Source organism: Myotis davidii, unplaced genomic scaffold, assembly GCF_000327345.1.
Source record: "Myotis davidii unplaced genomic scaffold, ASM32734v1 scaffold1286, whole genome shotgun sequence".
Classification (NCBI taxonomy): domain Eukaryota; kingdom Metazoa; phylum Chordata; class Mammalia; order Chiroptera; family Vespertilionidae; genus Myotis; species Myotis davidii.
In genome coordinates, this window is record NW_006296619.1 from 197,587 (window position 1) to 210,368 (window position 12,782).

At 55.1% G+C, this 12,782-nt stretch overlaps 1 protein-coding gene across 3 annotated transcripts in view; it reads left to right on the top strand.

The window, feature by feature from the left end:
* The first annotated feature begins 797 nt into the window (after window positions 1-797).
* The window catches only part of SMTNL1 (smoothelin-like 1), a 12,960-nt gene continuing 975 nt past the window's right edge, over window positions 798-12,782 (top strand). Inside the window, exons 1-8 of one of the 3 annotated variants that reach the window (XM_015569344.1) lie at window positions 2,075-2,179; window positions 2,374-2,380; window positions 6,344-7,025; window positions 7,275-7,407; window positions 7,526-7,577; window positions 8,605-8,763; window positions 8,955-9,069; window positions 9,180-9,331. In XM_015569344.1, coding sequence (XP_015424830.1) covers window positions 6,354-7,025; window positions 7,275-7,407; window positions 7,526-7,577; window positions 8,605-8,763; window positions 8,955-9,069; window positions 9,180-9,331 — 1,283 coding nt within the window. In that variant the 5' untranslated portion in view covers window positions 2,075-2,179; window positions 2,374-2,380; window positions 6,344-6,353. Of the gene's footprint in view, window positions 1,257-2,074; window positions 2,182-2,373; window positions 2,381-6,343; window positions 7,026-7,274; window positions 7,408-7,525; window positions 7,578-8,604; window positions 8,764-8,954; window positions 9,070-9,179; window positions 9,332-12,782 lie in introns of those variants that run through there. The other 2 variants (XM_015569345.1, XM_015569343.1) reach the window with 2 other exon arrangements.

Consider the following 12,782-nt stretch of genomic DNA (forward strand, 5'->3'; position numbering starts at 1 on the left):
GGAGCAGAGAAGCCAAGCCTTGCTGCTGCGGCCGGACCATAGGCCTGGGTCCCGGGTGCCGGAGGAAAATCAGTGCCGGCAGCCAGGGGAAGGAAGGCCTATTGCACGAATCTTCATACAACAGGCCTCTAGGCAGAGAATAAAAGCCAAAGTCCTTACAATGGCCGCTAAGGCCCCATGTGATTCAGCCCCCCACTGCCCTGTCTCCTGCCATTCTCCAGCTCCATCCCTCTGCCCAGCCTTGCTGGCCCCCTTCCGCTGAACCAAACGCCAAGCACACCCTTGCCTTCCCCTTGCCGTGCCCTCTGCCTGGTTGTTTTCTCCCAGATAGCCGCATGCCTCCCCCTCCCACCTCCGTCAGGTGTTTCCTCCAGTATCACCGGCTCAGTGATGCCTTCCTGGATCACTCTAAGTACATCACCCCACCCCCCAAAATAAAACACCTCCTTTTCTCTGCTACCTTTCCCCCTGTAGAACCTATCACCAACTAATATAACATATTCTATATTTTGATTTTCTTACCATCTCTCCACACTAAAGTGTGAGCTCTATGATCTAGTTTTGCCCATTTTTTGTTGTGTTCACGCTGTGTCTCCAGCACATAGAAGGTGTTCAAAAACCATTTGATCAATGAATACACGAAACTGTCTAAGAGAAGTTTTAATGAGTGATTCAGTGATTTTATATTTTGCTGTTTTCAATACCTAATGATGGTAGGGCTTGAAGAGAAATGGGTTTTAATTTTTAAGAAGGACAGCAGGCCAGAGAAACTGTGGATCTCAATACTGGAGTCTGCCAACAACCATCAATATTGAACTGTTCGACATGGGTACCCAAACCTCGCTTTCAGATCATCCCAAGCACAGTCCCCCAAGTTCCAACTCCAAATTTCTATTAACTAAGTAATTAACTCATGCGTTCAATATATTGAGCACCTCATATGAACCAGGGAATTTGCTAGTTCCTGGGCATACAGCCATGAGCAGAGTACATACAGTCCCTGCCTCATAGCGCTTAGAGTCTAATGAGAGAGTCAGATAATAAGGTAAATTTGGATCCCAGTAAATAGTATGAAGAAAATAAAACAGGCTGAAATAATGGGATGGAACTGAAGGTCACAGAGCCCTCTCCGAGGAAATGAAATTAGAGCTGAGAGCAGAAGAATGAGAAGGAGCTAATCTTGCAAAGAGCAAAAGCAAAAAGGTTACAATCCTGCGTGTGGCAAGGAATCGATTTATTTCAGGAACAGGAAGGAGGTCAGTGTGGCTGAAGTGGTGGGGCCGGGAGTGGGGGCTGGGGGAGCCACAAGCTTCCTAAGTTGTGTGCGTGGGCGGGAGGGTGGATAAGGGGGAAATGCCCTGCACACATTTTCCAAAAAGTAGTGCCTCTCATAGGACATATTGAGAAGGTAAAGATGTGTTTGGTTTTTCTGAGCAAAATCTAGATTCAGTACAAAAACGTGTCCAGAGCCTACTGTGTACCAGTCACTTCATTCAAAACAGAGCTCAGCTTTGTGTTTCTAAACTCTAAGCCCAGGGATCCATCTCTTTGGCCCATCAATCTTCTCCTCTTTACCCTCCCCACTCCAAATCTCTGTCCAGTGTGAGCCAGGGGACTCCCAAGACGCCCCAGTATAGTCCGGACAGCAGCTGTCCCACTCTCTCCCTCCTGAGCCCACCCTCCAGCAGCTGCTTTTGTCTGAGGAAGAGTAAAAGGAACTATTTAAAGACACAAGGTGGGGGGCGGGGCACGGGAGGCCTAGCCTGGGCTCTGGATGAACAGGGGAGGCCAGAGGGCTGGGGACCATCCAAATGGGCCTGCAGATGGTTTTCCAGGTCTCCAGGGCCGGGCAAGTACATTGGGACGAAAGAGGACCAGCGAATGCATGCTGCTGGGGTCAGGGCAGGAGGCGCGCCCTATGATTGAAAGGTGCCACCTGTCAGATCTTCATGGGAAATCTGAGCCTCCCAGGTCAGGGGAAAGTGTTGTACCAACAGGGCGGTAAACAATGCTCTTCGGAGGCTCAAGGCTCTTGAAATGGGGGTGGGGTGGAAGGAGGGCGGAAGGTGGAGGGGGCAGGGACAGAAGCACTGGGGGCTAGAGGCCTCTGGCAGCCAGGAGTGAGGCTGCTCAGCTAGAAGAAGGAGACAGCTCCCAAGGCCCCGGGCAGAGGCCCCCCAGGTAAGAGAAGCCCTGGGCTCCTTTCTCAGGGGCCCCCCTTTATCTGCCAACCCCTCTCCCACATTCCAAGGGCGGATGCCTCCAAGCAGGGCCCCAGAGTTGGAGAAACGCAGGCTTCTTTTGAGATGCCAGAGCTCAGGGACTCAGCCTCTGGGGTGCTGGGCAACCTGAGGTCATGGGGAGGCCTGCTGGGCAGAGGGGCTCCCTGGTTCAGCTGGGCAGGGTGGCAGACTCTCCAAGCAGCTAGGAGTGGCCTCAGGACCACCGGAAGGCAGATGGGGTGGCCGAGGGTCTGACGGTGTCAGCAGAACCATCAAATGTCATCAACACTATTTGAGGCTTGGAACTGGGGCTCCTGGGTTCTTTTCCTTCGGGTCTGCCAAGAGCAACAGGAAGGGGAGAGGAACTATGTGCAGTGCAGGCATGCTACGAAGGCTTCCTGGGGAAGGAAGGAGGAAAGAAAGTAGAGAGGAAGGAAGGAAAGAGAGAGCTCAACGCCTCAGCCATGTCTGACTGTCCGCCCCCATCAGGGCGAGGCCCCGCACCCTGGGCTGGAGCCTTTGAGGGACACACGGGCTGAGCACCTGGTGGGAGCAGCATCTTTGGCTCAGGCTCCAGCTAGTTGTCAGGAGACCTGGGCTCTAGGTACGGGTTGGCCATTTAATTGTCCTATGACTTTAATCAAAGCACTTCACCTGCCCCAGCTTCAAATTCCTAATGTGTACAAGGGGGCCAATCCCGCCTGTTCCCAAGGGTTAGAGGGAGGAACCAGCAAGGTAAAGCAGGGTGTTAGGTGAGCTGTAAGCTGCTCTAGAGTTGTTCATGCTGGGGGTGGGGTGTTTCTGAGTTTCTTCACTCTTGTCTATTTATGACAAGCCCGGAGGGTGGAAAGCAGAGGTGATGAACACACAGCATGGCTGAGGTGTGTGTGTGTGTGTGTGTGTGTGTGTGTGTGTGTGTGTACACCTGTCCTTCGCCTCCGCCACCCTAAGGGTGTAGCATGTAGATGAAGGGAAAGATGGTTGCAGCGCTTTGCTATGTCTTAGCCAATTACTACCACACTTTGAGGTCTAAAAAGGGCTGGTTATCAACGGACTGGCCTTCAGTTCTCTTTGCCTTGTCTCACCAACTAAGTGCCCTCACGGCCGGGTCAGGGCCTTAATCTGGTACATGGCTGGGAGGAGGCCAGCCTACACAGTACCAGCTGATGTGGGCTGAGCGTGCCTTACCCAGCACGCAGGCTTCAAAGTGCTTCCTATGCAGTGTGTCCTTAACCCTTCACCATCCCTATGCAACGAGACCTATTTTTACCTCCAAAAATCAAAACACCAAGAGGGCAGGTAGCTTGCTCAAGGTCACACAGTTAGTACACAGTGGGAGCTGGGATCCCATCGTAGGAAGACTTTGGAGTCACGAATCTTGACCACCACTCCGTACCGCCTTCCAAGCAAGAGCGCAGGGCAGTAAGGGGTTGTGCGGGTCATTCAGACCAGGGTGGGCCATACTTCCGCTAAGCATGGCATTGCTCAAGGAGGTGGTAGTGGTGCCTCAGGAAAAGCAGCAAAAATAAAAGAAAAAAACCATGGTCAAAGAGGCTTGGGGAGCCCTAGCTGGTTTGGCTTAGTGGATAGAGCATCAGCCTGTGGACTGGAGGGTCCCAGGTTCGATTCCTGTCAAGGGCACATGCCCAGGTTGTGGGCTCAATCCCCAGTGTGGGGCATACAGGAGGCAGCTGATCAAGGATTCTCTTTCATCATTGATGTTTCTATCTCTCTCTCCCTCTTCCTTCCTGTCTGAAATCAATAAAAATATATATCTTTTTTAAAAAAGAGGTTTGGGGAAAAGTTAGTTAAATAAAGCTAAGCCAAGTTAAGGTTTCTTTACTATGGAGTATCTAAGTGTTCATGAAGTTGCATATTTTAAAAGGGTAAAGATTAGGTTCTGGAACAACCTTAGCCAGAGACTAAACCCCTCAGCCCTTATTAATGTCTTAGGAGACCCTAATTTCCCACAGAACACAGTTTGGGAAAACTGATCTAGACCCATCATGTCATTATTGGCAGAAACTGAGGCCCAGAGAGGCAAAGGGACTTGCCCAGGTCTCAGAGTGAGTGCCTAGGAGATGGGGGTCAAGACCAGCTCCATGTGCACTCCATGTCTCGGCTCACTTGTCCCCTCTAACACATGCTGGAGCAGCTGAACCGTGAAGGGCTCTGGTGGGAGGGGCAGAACTAGAACAGTGTGAACACCTTTGCCAATTCCACCTGCTTCCTAGGAAACGGCGGGGCACAAGTCCAGGGACCCCAGGACCCTGGTCTGGGGCAGTAAGACCCAAGAACAGAGCCCTGGCCCCCCTCTGCCTGTCCTGCCTCTGTCCCAATTACCCAGGTGCCCTGGGAACTATCACCCAGAACATTGGCACTGTGGAGGGCAGGAGGTATTTTTAGCCAGTGACAGGAGTGTCTACTTTTCTTACTGGCTGAGTCATGCCCTGAACACTATTTGGGGGTTGTTTTCTTTGTCAACAGACCCCTGAGAAGGGCAGGGTGATGAAGGAGGGGCCCCCAAATTCCCCCATCCACCTGTTATTGTAGATCCTAGAGTACATACAGTACTTGAATAGGAAACCCCAAGTTAAGGTGTCATAACCTCCCTCCCCTCACCAAGCCCAGGCAGTTGGAGGATCACATTTCCCTGCAGAGGTTCGAGAGTGTTGTTTCTATTCTTCACCGAAGGAAACTCTTCCATGCCCAGGCTCAACTTTTCCGAGGACAAGAGGCTGGCAGAGCTGGCAGAGGCTGAGATCGGTGGACTCAGGGATCCCCAAACTTCAGGCACTCTTACACCACCTCCCTGATTTAGCTCTGTCTGTACCACCTGCTTTCCTGAATGTCTTCCTCTGAACTTATTTGTAAATTCAACAAATGTGTGTGTGTTTTAAGAAACATTATATCACTACTAGAGGCCTGGTGCACAAATTTGTGCACAGATGGGGTCTGGCTGGCCCGCCTCCTGATGGGGGCTCATTGGGCTGGACTGGGGGAGGGGCGGCTGTGGGCGGTTTGCTAGCCGGTCCCTCCCCCAATAGGGGTGTTGGGGGCCAATTGGGGGCCAGGCTGCTGGGGGGGGCGGTCTGGTTGGGGCCTGGATCAGGATAATTGACTGCCACAGTGCACGTCATAGCCACTGGTCATTCTGGTTGTTTCACCGTTTCGTTTGCTGGACTTTTATATATATATAGATTGGAAATGGAAGCAGTGGAAACAAAACAGTATTATTAAACCCTATCTAACTGCTCCTTTCTGCTTTGGGCTCTGCGCCTGAGGCTCACTACCACCACTGTTCCAGAATGCTAGTGTGGAATTGTAACCACCCAAGCATCGTCCTGTGCACCGAAAGGTTGCTAGTTCGATGCCCGGTCAGGGCACATACCTGGGTTTCAGGTTCTATAACTGGTCGGGATATGTACGGAAGGCAACCAATCAATGTTTCTCTCTCACATCAATTTATCTCTTTCCCCTCTCTCTCTCTCTCTCTTTCTCTCTCTCTCTCTCTTTCTCTCTCTATTTCCATTCCTCTCTCTAAGTATGTCCTCAAGTGAGGATTAAAAAAAAAGAGGCAAAGATATTGAAAAGGCATTATGTGACCTAATATTCTTTTGTTGTTGTTGTTGTTAATCCTCACCTGAGGATATTTTTTCCATTGATTTTTAGAGTGGAAAGGGGGAGGGAGAGGAAGAGAGAGAGAGAAAACATCGATGTGAGGGAGACATATAGATTGGTTGCCTCCCCACATACCCTGCAACTCAGGGATGTATCCTTGACCAGAATCGAACCTGTGACACTTCGGTGCCCTGGGTGATGCTCTAACCGCTGAGAAACACTGGCCAGGGCATGACCTACTGTTCTTTAAAGCCCAAACCACAATCTGCAAAGGTAGGTGGACACCACCCAACATTAAGTCAGCACGGCCCACTCCCCACCTCTCAGGAAGCAGCACTCTGTCCCTTCATTTCACCCCAGGGAAGTGGATTCTCTGGTCACATGTCCAAGTAGGGGGCACCCAGGACTGAAGCCCAGGCCTCCAGACTCCTGGCCAGCGCTGTCTGCGGGCGGGCTCTCACCTCATGCAGGATGGGCATGACCAGACCTGCTTGTCTTCTCTCCCCAGAGATGGAGCAGAAGGAAGGGAAGCCCTCTGATGGGACCACTGACTCCCCAGGGACGCCGGGAGGTGACACCTCTGCAGGGGAGGCGGCCAAAGGCACCAGCACCACCACAGAGGGGCCTCCGGAGGGGGCAGGAAAGCAGGAAAGAGCTCTAGCTGAGGGAGGTGCTTCGGCAGAATTCCTGGGGGAAGCCAATGGGTTGGATGAGGCCAAGGTGGAGTCCAAAGTGGAGGCTGAACTTCCAAAGGAGGACGGTGGGAAGGAAGAGACCAAAGAGGCTCCTCAGGAGATGACGGGTGGGAAAGGAGAGACCAACTCCGAACCCAAGGAGGCCGAGGGACAGGAGGGCACGGTGTTGGCCACGGAGAAGCAGAAGGCTGAGGGGGAAGCGGCCGAGCCCGAATCCGGGGAGAAGGCTGACGTGGAGGACCTGGCCAAGGCTGAGCTGGAGCAGGGCACTGCGGAGCAGGAGGCCAGGGCCGGGGCCAGGGAGGCTGATGGGGAGCAGGAGGCCACGGCAGCCTCTCGGGAGGAGAGCGCCAGGACGGAGGAGCCCAAGGTTGAAGCCCAGGCGAAAGCCAGTGCCCCAGAGGCCACAGCAGACTCTGAGGAGAAGGCTGCTCTGGAAGACGAGGCCCAGGCTGAGCCGCAGGAGAGTGACACGAGGGAGGAGGAGGTGAGTGAGGCAGAGGAAGGAGGGAGGGGGCCCCACAATGTTCAGGAGTCCCCTGCCCCCAGGGAAGCAAGGCCCCTGTGCTTTATTTCCTGGGGAAAGTCCAGTCTTCCTCCCATGGATATCAAGAGCCTGGGGTGGGGGCTGCTGCGCCATGTCCCACGCTGCCTTGCAGATCTTTCTGCAGGCCTCACAGAGCCCTGGGCAAGCGCGTGTGTGACTGTGAGGTCACCCAGACCATGTTGGTTCCAGGAGTCAGGCGGTCCCCATGAAGAGCAGGATCAGGGTGTGGAGAGAGCGTCGGAGGAAGGGGCAGGGGTGAGTCCCAGCTCCCCCGAGGAATGGCCTGAGAGCCCCACGGAGGAGGGTCAAGGCCTCAGCCCAGGTGAGTGAGAGCCAGGAGCCCACAGGCTGCCGCAGGGGCTCGGGGCAGGGGGGTGGGGGGGCCGTGCAGGGAGCGGTCATGGCGAACTCACCTCCCTCCCCCTGCTCCTTTCCTGCAGATGGGTTGGGCCCAGACACCGCAGCTTCCGGAGAGACCAGTCCCTCTGTCAGGTAATGCCCAACCCCGGGGCCTGGCTCCAATCCCTCTAACTCCAGCTCCCCTCACCTGGGCCCGGGCCTCCCCAGCACCTGGCCTTGAGAATCCCGGGATTCCTGGTATTCAGCCCCTTTCCCAGGGCAGAGCCCAGGGAGCATCAGCACAGCTGCCCCCTCCCCCCCACCCGCCCATCACGGGCCTCTCAGCATCCCTGGCAGGTCTTATTGAGGCCCTCATCTGGCCGCTCAGCATGTTTCCACGGTGCCAAGCACCTTATATAGAGCATGAGCAGAAAGCCCGAGTTTGGACAACGACTCTGCCACTTACCAGCTGTGTGACCTCGGCCATGTCCCTTCGCCTCTTCTCCTCTGTGAAGTGGGTGCAGTAACTGTGCCTCCCTCGTAGGATCAGGGTGAGGCTTAAATGGTATAATGCGTACAAAGCGCTGAGCACAGTGCCTGGTGCCCAGTGGGTGAGGGGAAAAAATGAGAGCCTTTCTGCCCAACTGTAGTCATGAGAAGACTCTTCCTTTGTTTTGACCTGAGATCCACCTCTGTGTTACTGTCTTAGAGAAAAATAACTGAATACTCACTGAGCTCGCAGGTAGCTACGTGGCAGGCTCTAAACTTCCCTTCTTACTCAAGCCTCAGGGCCATCTTGTCAGGCAGGTGTGTGCTTGCCCCCATTTTACAGATGAGGAAGCTGGGGCTCAGAGAAGTAACACGAACAGTGCCAAGATCACACAGCAAATAAGAGGCAAAGCCAGGACTCAAACTCAGGTCAGACCTCAGACTTGCCCTAGTTCTGCCCTCACATACCGCCAGACCACACACTCCCCAAGTTAGACTGAGCCTCACCATTCCTTACAGCCCCTCCCGGTGCTGGGCACAGGAAATGGGTGCCAAGAGTGGGTGCCCCAACTGTTCATGCCCCTTCAGACTGCAAGGACCCCCACCCCCAGCCTGCTCCCACCCCTTCCCTGTACCCTATACTGGCTGGTCCCCGCCCCTCTTTTACTGGTCTCTGTACTTTTCTGCGTAGCAAGTCTTCACCCAGCGAGGTGCCCCAGAGTCCCACGGAGCCCCCTCCCTCCCAGGAGAAGAAGAAGGAGAAGGCACCAGAACGCAGGGTGGCAGCCCCTGCCCGGCCCCGGGGGGCCCGGGCACAGAACCGCAAAGCCATTGTGGACAAGTTTGGAGGGTAGGATGCAGGCGAGAAATGGCTGGGCTGGGCTTTCCCAGGATGTGGGTTGGTAGGATGGCGGCCTCAGGGGGTGGGAACAGCCCAGGCCGAGGTGGGAGGGTTGACCCGGGGCTGGGGCTCCTCCCTGATGGCGCTCTCGGTGGCCTCCCACCTCTCTGGCCTGGCCTTCTCCATCCCTCCGCTCACAGGGCAGCCTCAGGCCCCACGGCCCTGTTCCGGAACACGAAGGCAGCCGGGGCAGCCATCGGCAGCGTCAAGAACATGCTCTTGGAGTGGTGCAGGGCCATGACGAGACACTACGAGGTGGGCACGGGCGGGACCCTTCCCCAGGGCGGCAGTGCCCGGGAGGGCTGCGTGGTGCAGAGCCCAGAGGTGGGAGTCTCACGGAGGCCGCCCCTTCCTGCCGCCCGCAGCACGTGGACATTCAGAACTTCTCGTCAAGCTGGAGCAGCGGCATGGCCTTCTGCGCCCTCATCCACAAGTTCTTCCCCGAGGCCTTTGACTACGCCGAGCTGGACCCCACCAAGCGCCGGCACAACTTCACCTTGGCCTTCTCCACCGCAGAGTAAGCCACAGCCAGGACCGCAGAGGCTCGGTGCCGACGCCGAAGGCCTAAGGCCAGCGCCGCACCCACGGGGGTGGGGGAATGTGGCCAGGCATTGGCGTAGCCAACAGTCTTTGATCACCAGAAACGGGTTCAGGACAGAGCAGCGGGCAAAATCCCTGCTTGCCCTGTAGCTCAGGGGTCCTCAAACTCTTTAAACAGGGGGCCAGTTCACGGTCCCTCAGACCGTTGGAGGGCCCGACTATAGTTTAAAAAAAAAAAATGAACAAATTCCTATGTACACTGCACAGATCTTATTTTGAAGTAAAAAAACAAAACGGGAACAAATGCAATATTTGTATTTGCATGTGGCCCGCGGGCCGTAGTCTGAGGACCCCTAACTATAGTATAGTTAGAGGGAGAGAGATCATAAACACACGCATATGAAATATCATGCCCCAGGGGAATAGGTGCCGTAAAGACAGCGCCAGCAGGGGGAGGGGTAGAGAAGGGGGAGGGGCAGAGAAGGGGGCGTACAGAAGGAGGGGTCAGGCCTGCTGTTCCAGACAGGGCGGTGCGAGGACTTGAGGTCAGACTCTGACTCGGCCACTTGTTGGCTGTGTAACCTTGGACAGGCTCCTTTACCTCTCCGAGCCTCATATTCCGATCTTTAAAATGGGCACAAGGTATCCTCTTCTCCAGGGCGATAGTGAGAATCAAGTAAATAATTGAGTGAAGTCCCTATAACAGTACCTAACCCACAGAAGACACTGTCCAAGAGCCTTAGCGGCCGTTCCTGTGTTGTAGTGATCACAGCTGTGTTAGGCTTCACTTTGGAACCGGGAGGCGGGTTTATTCCTGAGACTCCTAGAGCTGGGTGCCAGGCGTGGTGGTGGGATGGAGCCATGGGTGGTACTAGAAAGGCAGGAAGGGTGTGAGGAACTGAGTGGCCCAAGGAAGAACCTGAGAGCCAGATACCACTGCCGAGTGGGGGACAGGGAGGCACTCCCACCAGCAAAGCACTACAGCCAGACATCTGTGCCCACCGAGGTCTGGACGCTTCCCAGGCGCTCACGCCAGCAGCGCCTGCTTTCTCCTGTCCCAGGGAGAGGCTTCTGAGCCACCTGGCAGAGACAGGACTGTGCAGAGGGCGTGGCCAGTGAGGGCAACTCTGGGGGCACTTCTATAGCCCAGGACAGGGAAGAAGTCTGCAGATGTTAGCAGCACCTGGGTCTGGGAGGCTGAGCCCTCGGTCGTGTGCGGGCCTGGCCACCAGCCTGCAGGGAAGCCTGGGACAGCAGCCTCCCCCTCTCCGGGCCTGCGTGTCCCCATCCGCGAAATGAGAGCTTTGGATATTAATCTGTGCTTTCAGGTGGGTGTTTCCCCCAGCAGATTTCTCAAAATAGTAAGTGAATGCCCGACATAGAAAACAAATTAAAGGGGAACCTTTTCGGTTGGGGGATTCCAGGAGCTTAATGCCCAACCTCCCTTCCCAAGATGGTCCCTGAAGCATAGGGCCTAGGGCACCCAGAGTGCCATTGGAAACCACCGACTTGAGGTCCGGAAGGTTCCTTCCAGTTCCACATTAACCCGCCAAAGGAAGGGATGCGTGCCTGGGGAGAGGGGGGCTCAGGGCTCAGAAACACCTTTAAGGATGATGACAAGACACATGGATGGAGAGGGCTGTCTGCCAGGCGTGCTGCTAAGTGCTCTTCTTGGCTTATCCTGTTCCAGCCTCACAGCATCCCAGAGGGGATACAAGTAGAGATGTTCCGTGACATCCCGGGGTGGGACAGGAGGGCTGTGGCAGAACTGGGATTGGAAAGTGAACTCCTAGTTAGGACTGAGGGCTCCAAGTGAGCTCAGAAGGGAGTGCAGCTCCGCCCTGGCCAGGTATCCCGGGCCTGTGGGGCATGAGGCATTGCCCTCCTCTGGCAGCTGCCTCGCTTTGATTCCACGTCAGGCAGAGCCACGGGAAGGCAGAAGGAGGCTCAGTAATGATGATGGGCTGACAGGAGGCATCAGACAGCAGTGTGAAGGGGAGGATGGGCTAGGGACCGTGGAGATTGGAGGATGAGGTGCCGAGTGTGAATCCTGCCTCCTTCCTCCTTAGCTCTGTCACTCTCGGCAGCTGACTTAACCACCCTTACGGGTTAGAGTGAAGATTAAATGTGCCAACTAAGATGGCCCCTCCTCTGATTCCTGTGAAGTCCCGACAGAGGGGAGCAGCCAGTGCTGAAGCCCCCACTGGGCTCAGTCAGCTGTGCTGCTGGAGGAGCCTGGCCCCCAGCTCCTGTGTAGGGAGACCCACACCCAGAAGCCGAGGTCACTGCATCGGTTACAGGGAGCCGGTCCCATTCTTCGAAATCCTCCCATCTGCGCTCCTCCCCCAGCACCCAGGCCAGTCTGGCTTGGGTTTCAGCCCAGCTGTCTCAGCCCCAAGGGAGGCTTTCTGCTGGGACCCTGGTTTCTTCTACTGCCAGCACCCACGTGGTTTGGCAGGCTGGGGCTGTGAAGGCCTGGCTTCAGGGCACGGATGCCAGAGGCGTCAGGCCAGCCTGGGGTTGAGTCCCAGCCATCTCACTCACTTCAACCTTGGGCAAATCACCAAAATGCTCTGCGTGTCCAGTTCCTCTTCTGCTGGCTGAGGACGGAGGGGAAGTGTAAATGAGACAGTTCAAGGGGAAACACTTGATAAAGCGCCCGGCCCCTGGTAGCAAGGCCTCAACGGTGGTTAGCTCAGATTATCAGCCTTCGCAAAGCCAGGAGTGGCATGTCGCCCCAAAGAGCAGCTGGGAAGATAGAAAAAGAGGACTAACCTCCATGCAGTCCCTCACACACATCAGGCACACCTGCCTCAGGGCCTTTGCACGTGCTATTCTGCTGCCTGGAATCCTCCTCCAAGATATGGACATGATTTACTCTCCTTAAGAGACCTTCCCTGAGCACCCTTTTAAAAATACTGTCAACACAGGAACATTCCTTGCCTCCCTTCCTGGCCTTATTTTCTTCCACAGCACCTCTCACCACCGGATGAGCCATCTATTTCATGTGTTTGATTACTGTCTGTCTTCTGCCACGAGAATGTCAGTTAACATGAGAGCAGGGAAGTTTGGGTTTTGTTCAGTGCTGAACTCCTTCAGCAAATACACGGAGACAGAATGAAGATGGAGATGGCTCAGCTATAAGCCATCATACTAGCTAGGACTGGGGTTCTGTCCTTGAAACTCTTCCAGAGGGGTTTGGCTTTCCAGGGGACAGACACGGGAGCATGTGGGAGGGGTGGGTTAATGCAGACCTGGAGACCAGAGGGTCCCGTTCCACGTGAGGCCACAGTGCAATGAAAACGTGGGCTCTGGAAGCAGACCAAGCTGGGTGTCAGTTTTGACTCTGTCAGGGCCTCAGCTTCCTCATCTGTGCAATGGGATAGTTGGCCTAGATGACTCCCACCTCCCACACACAATTCATTCCT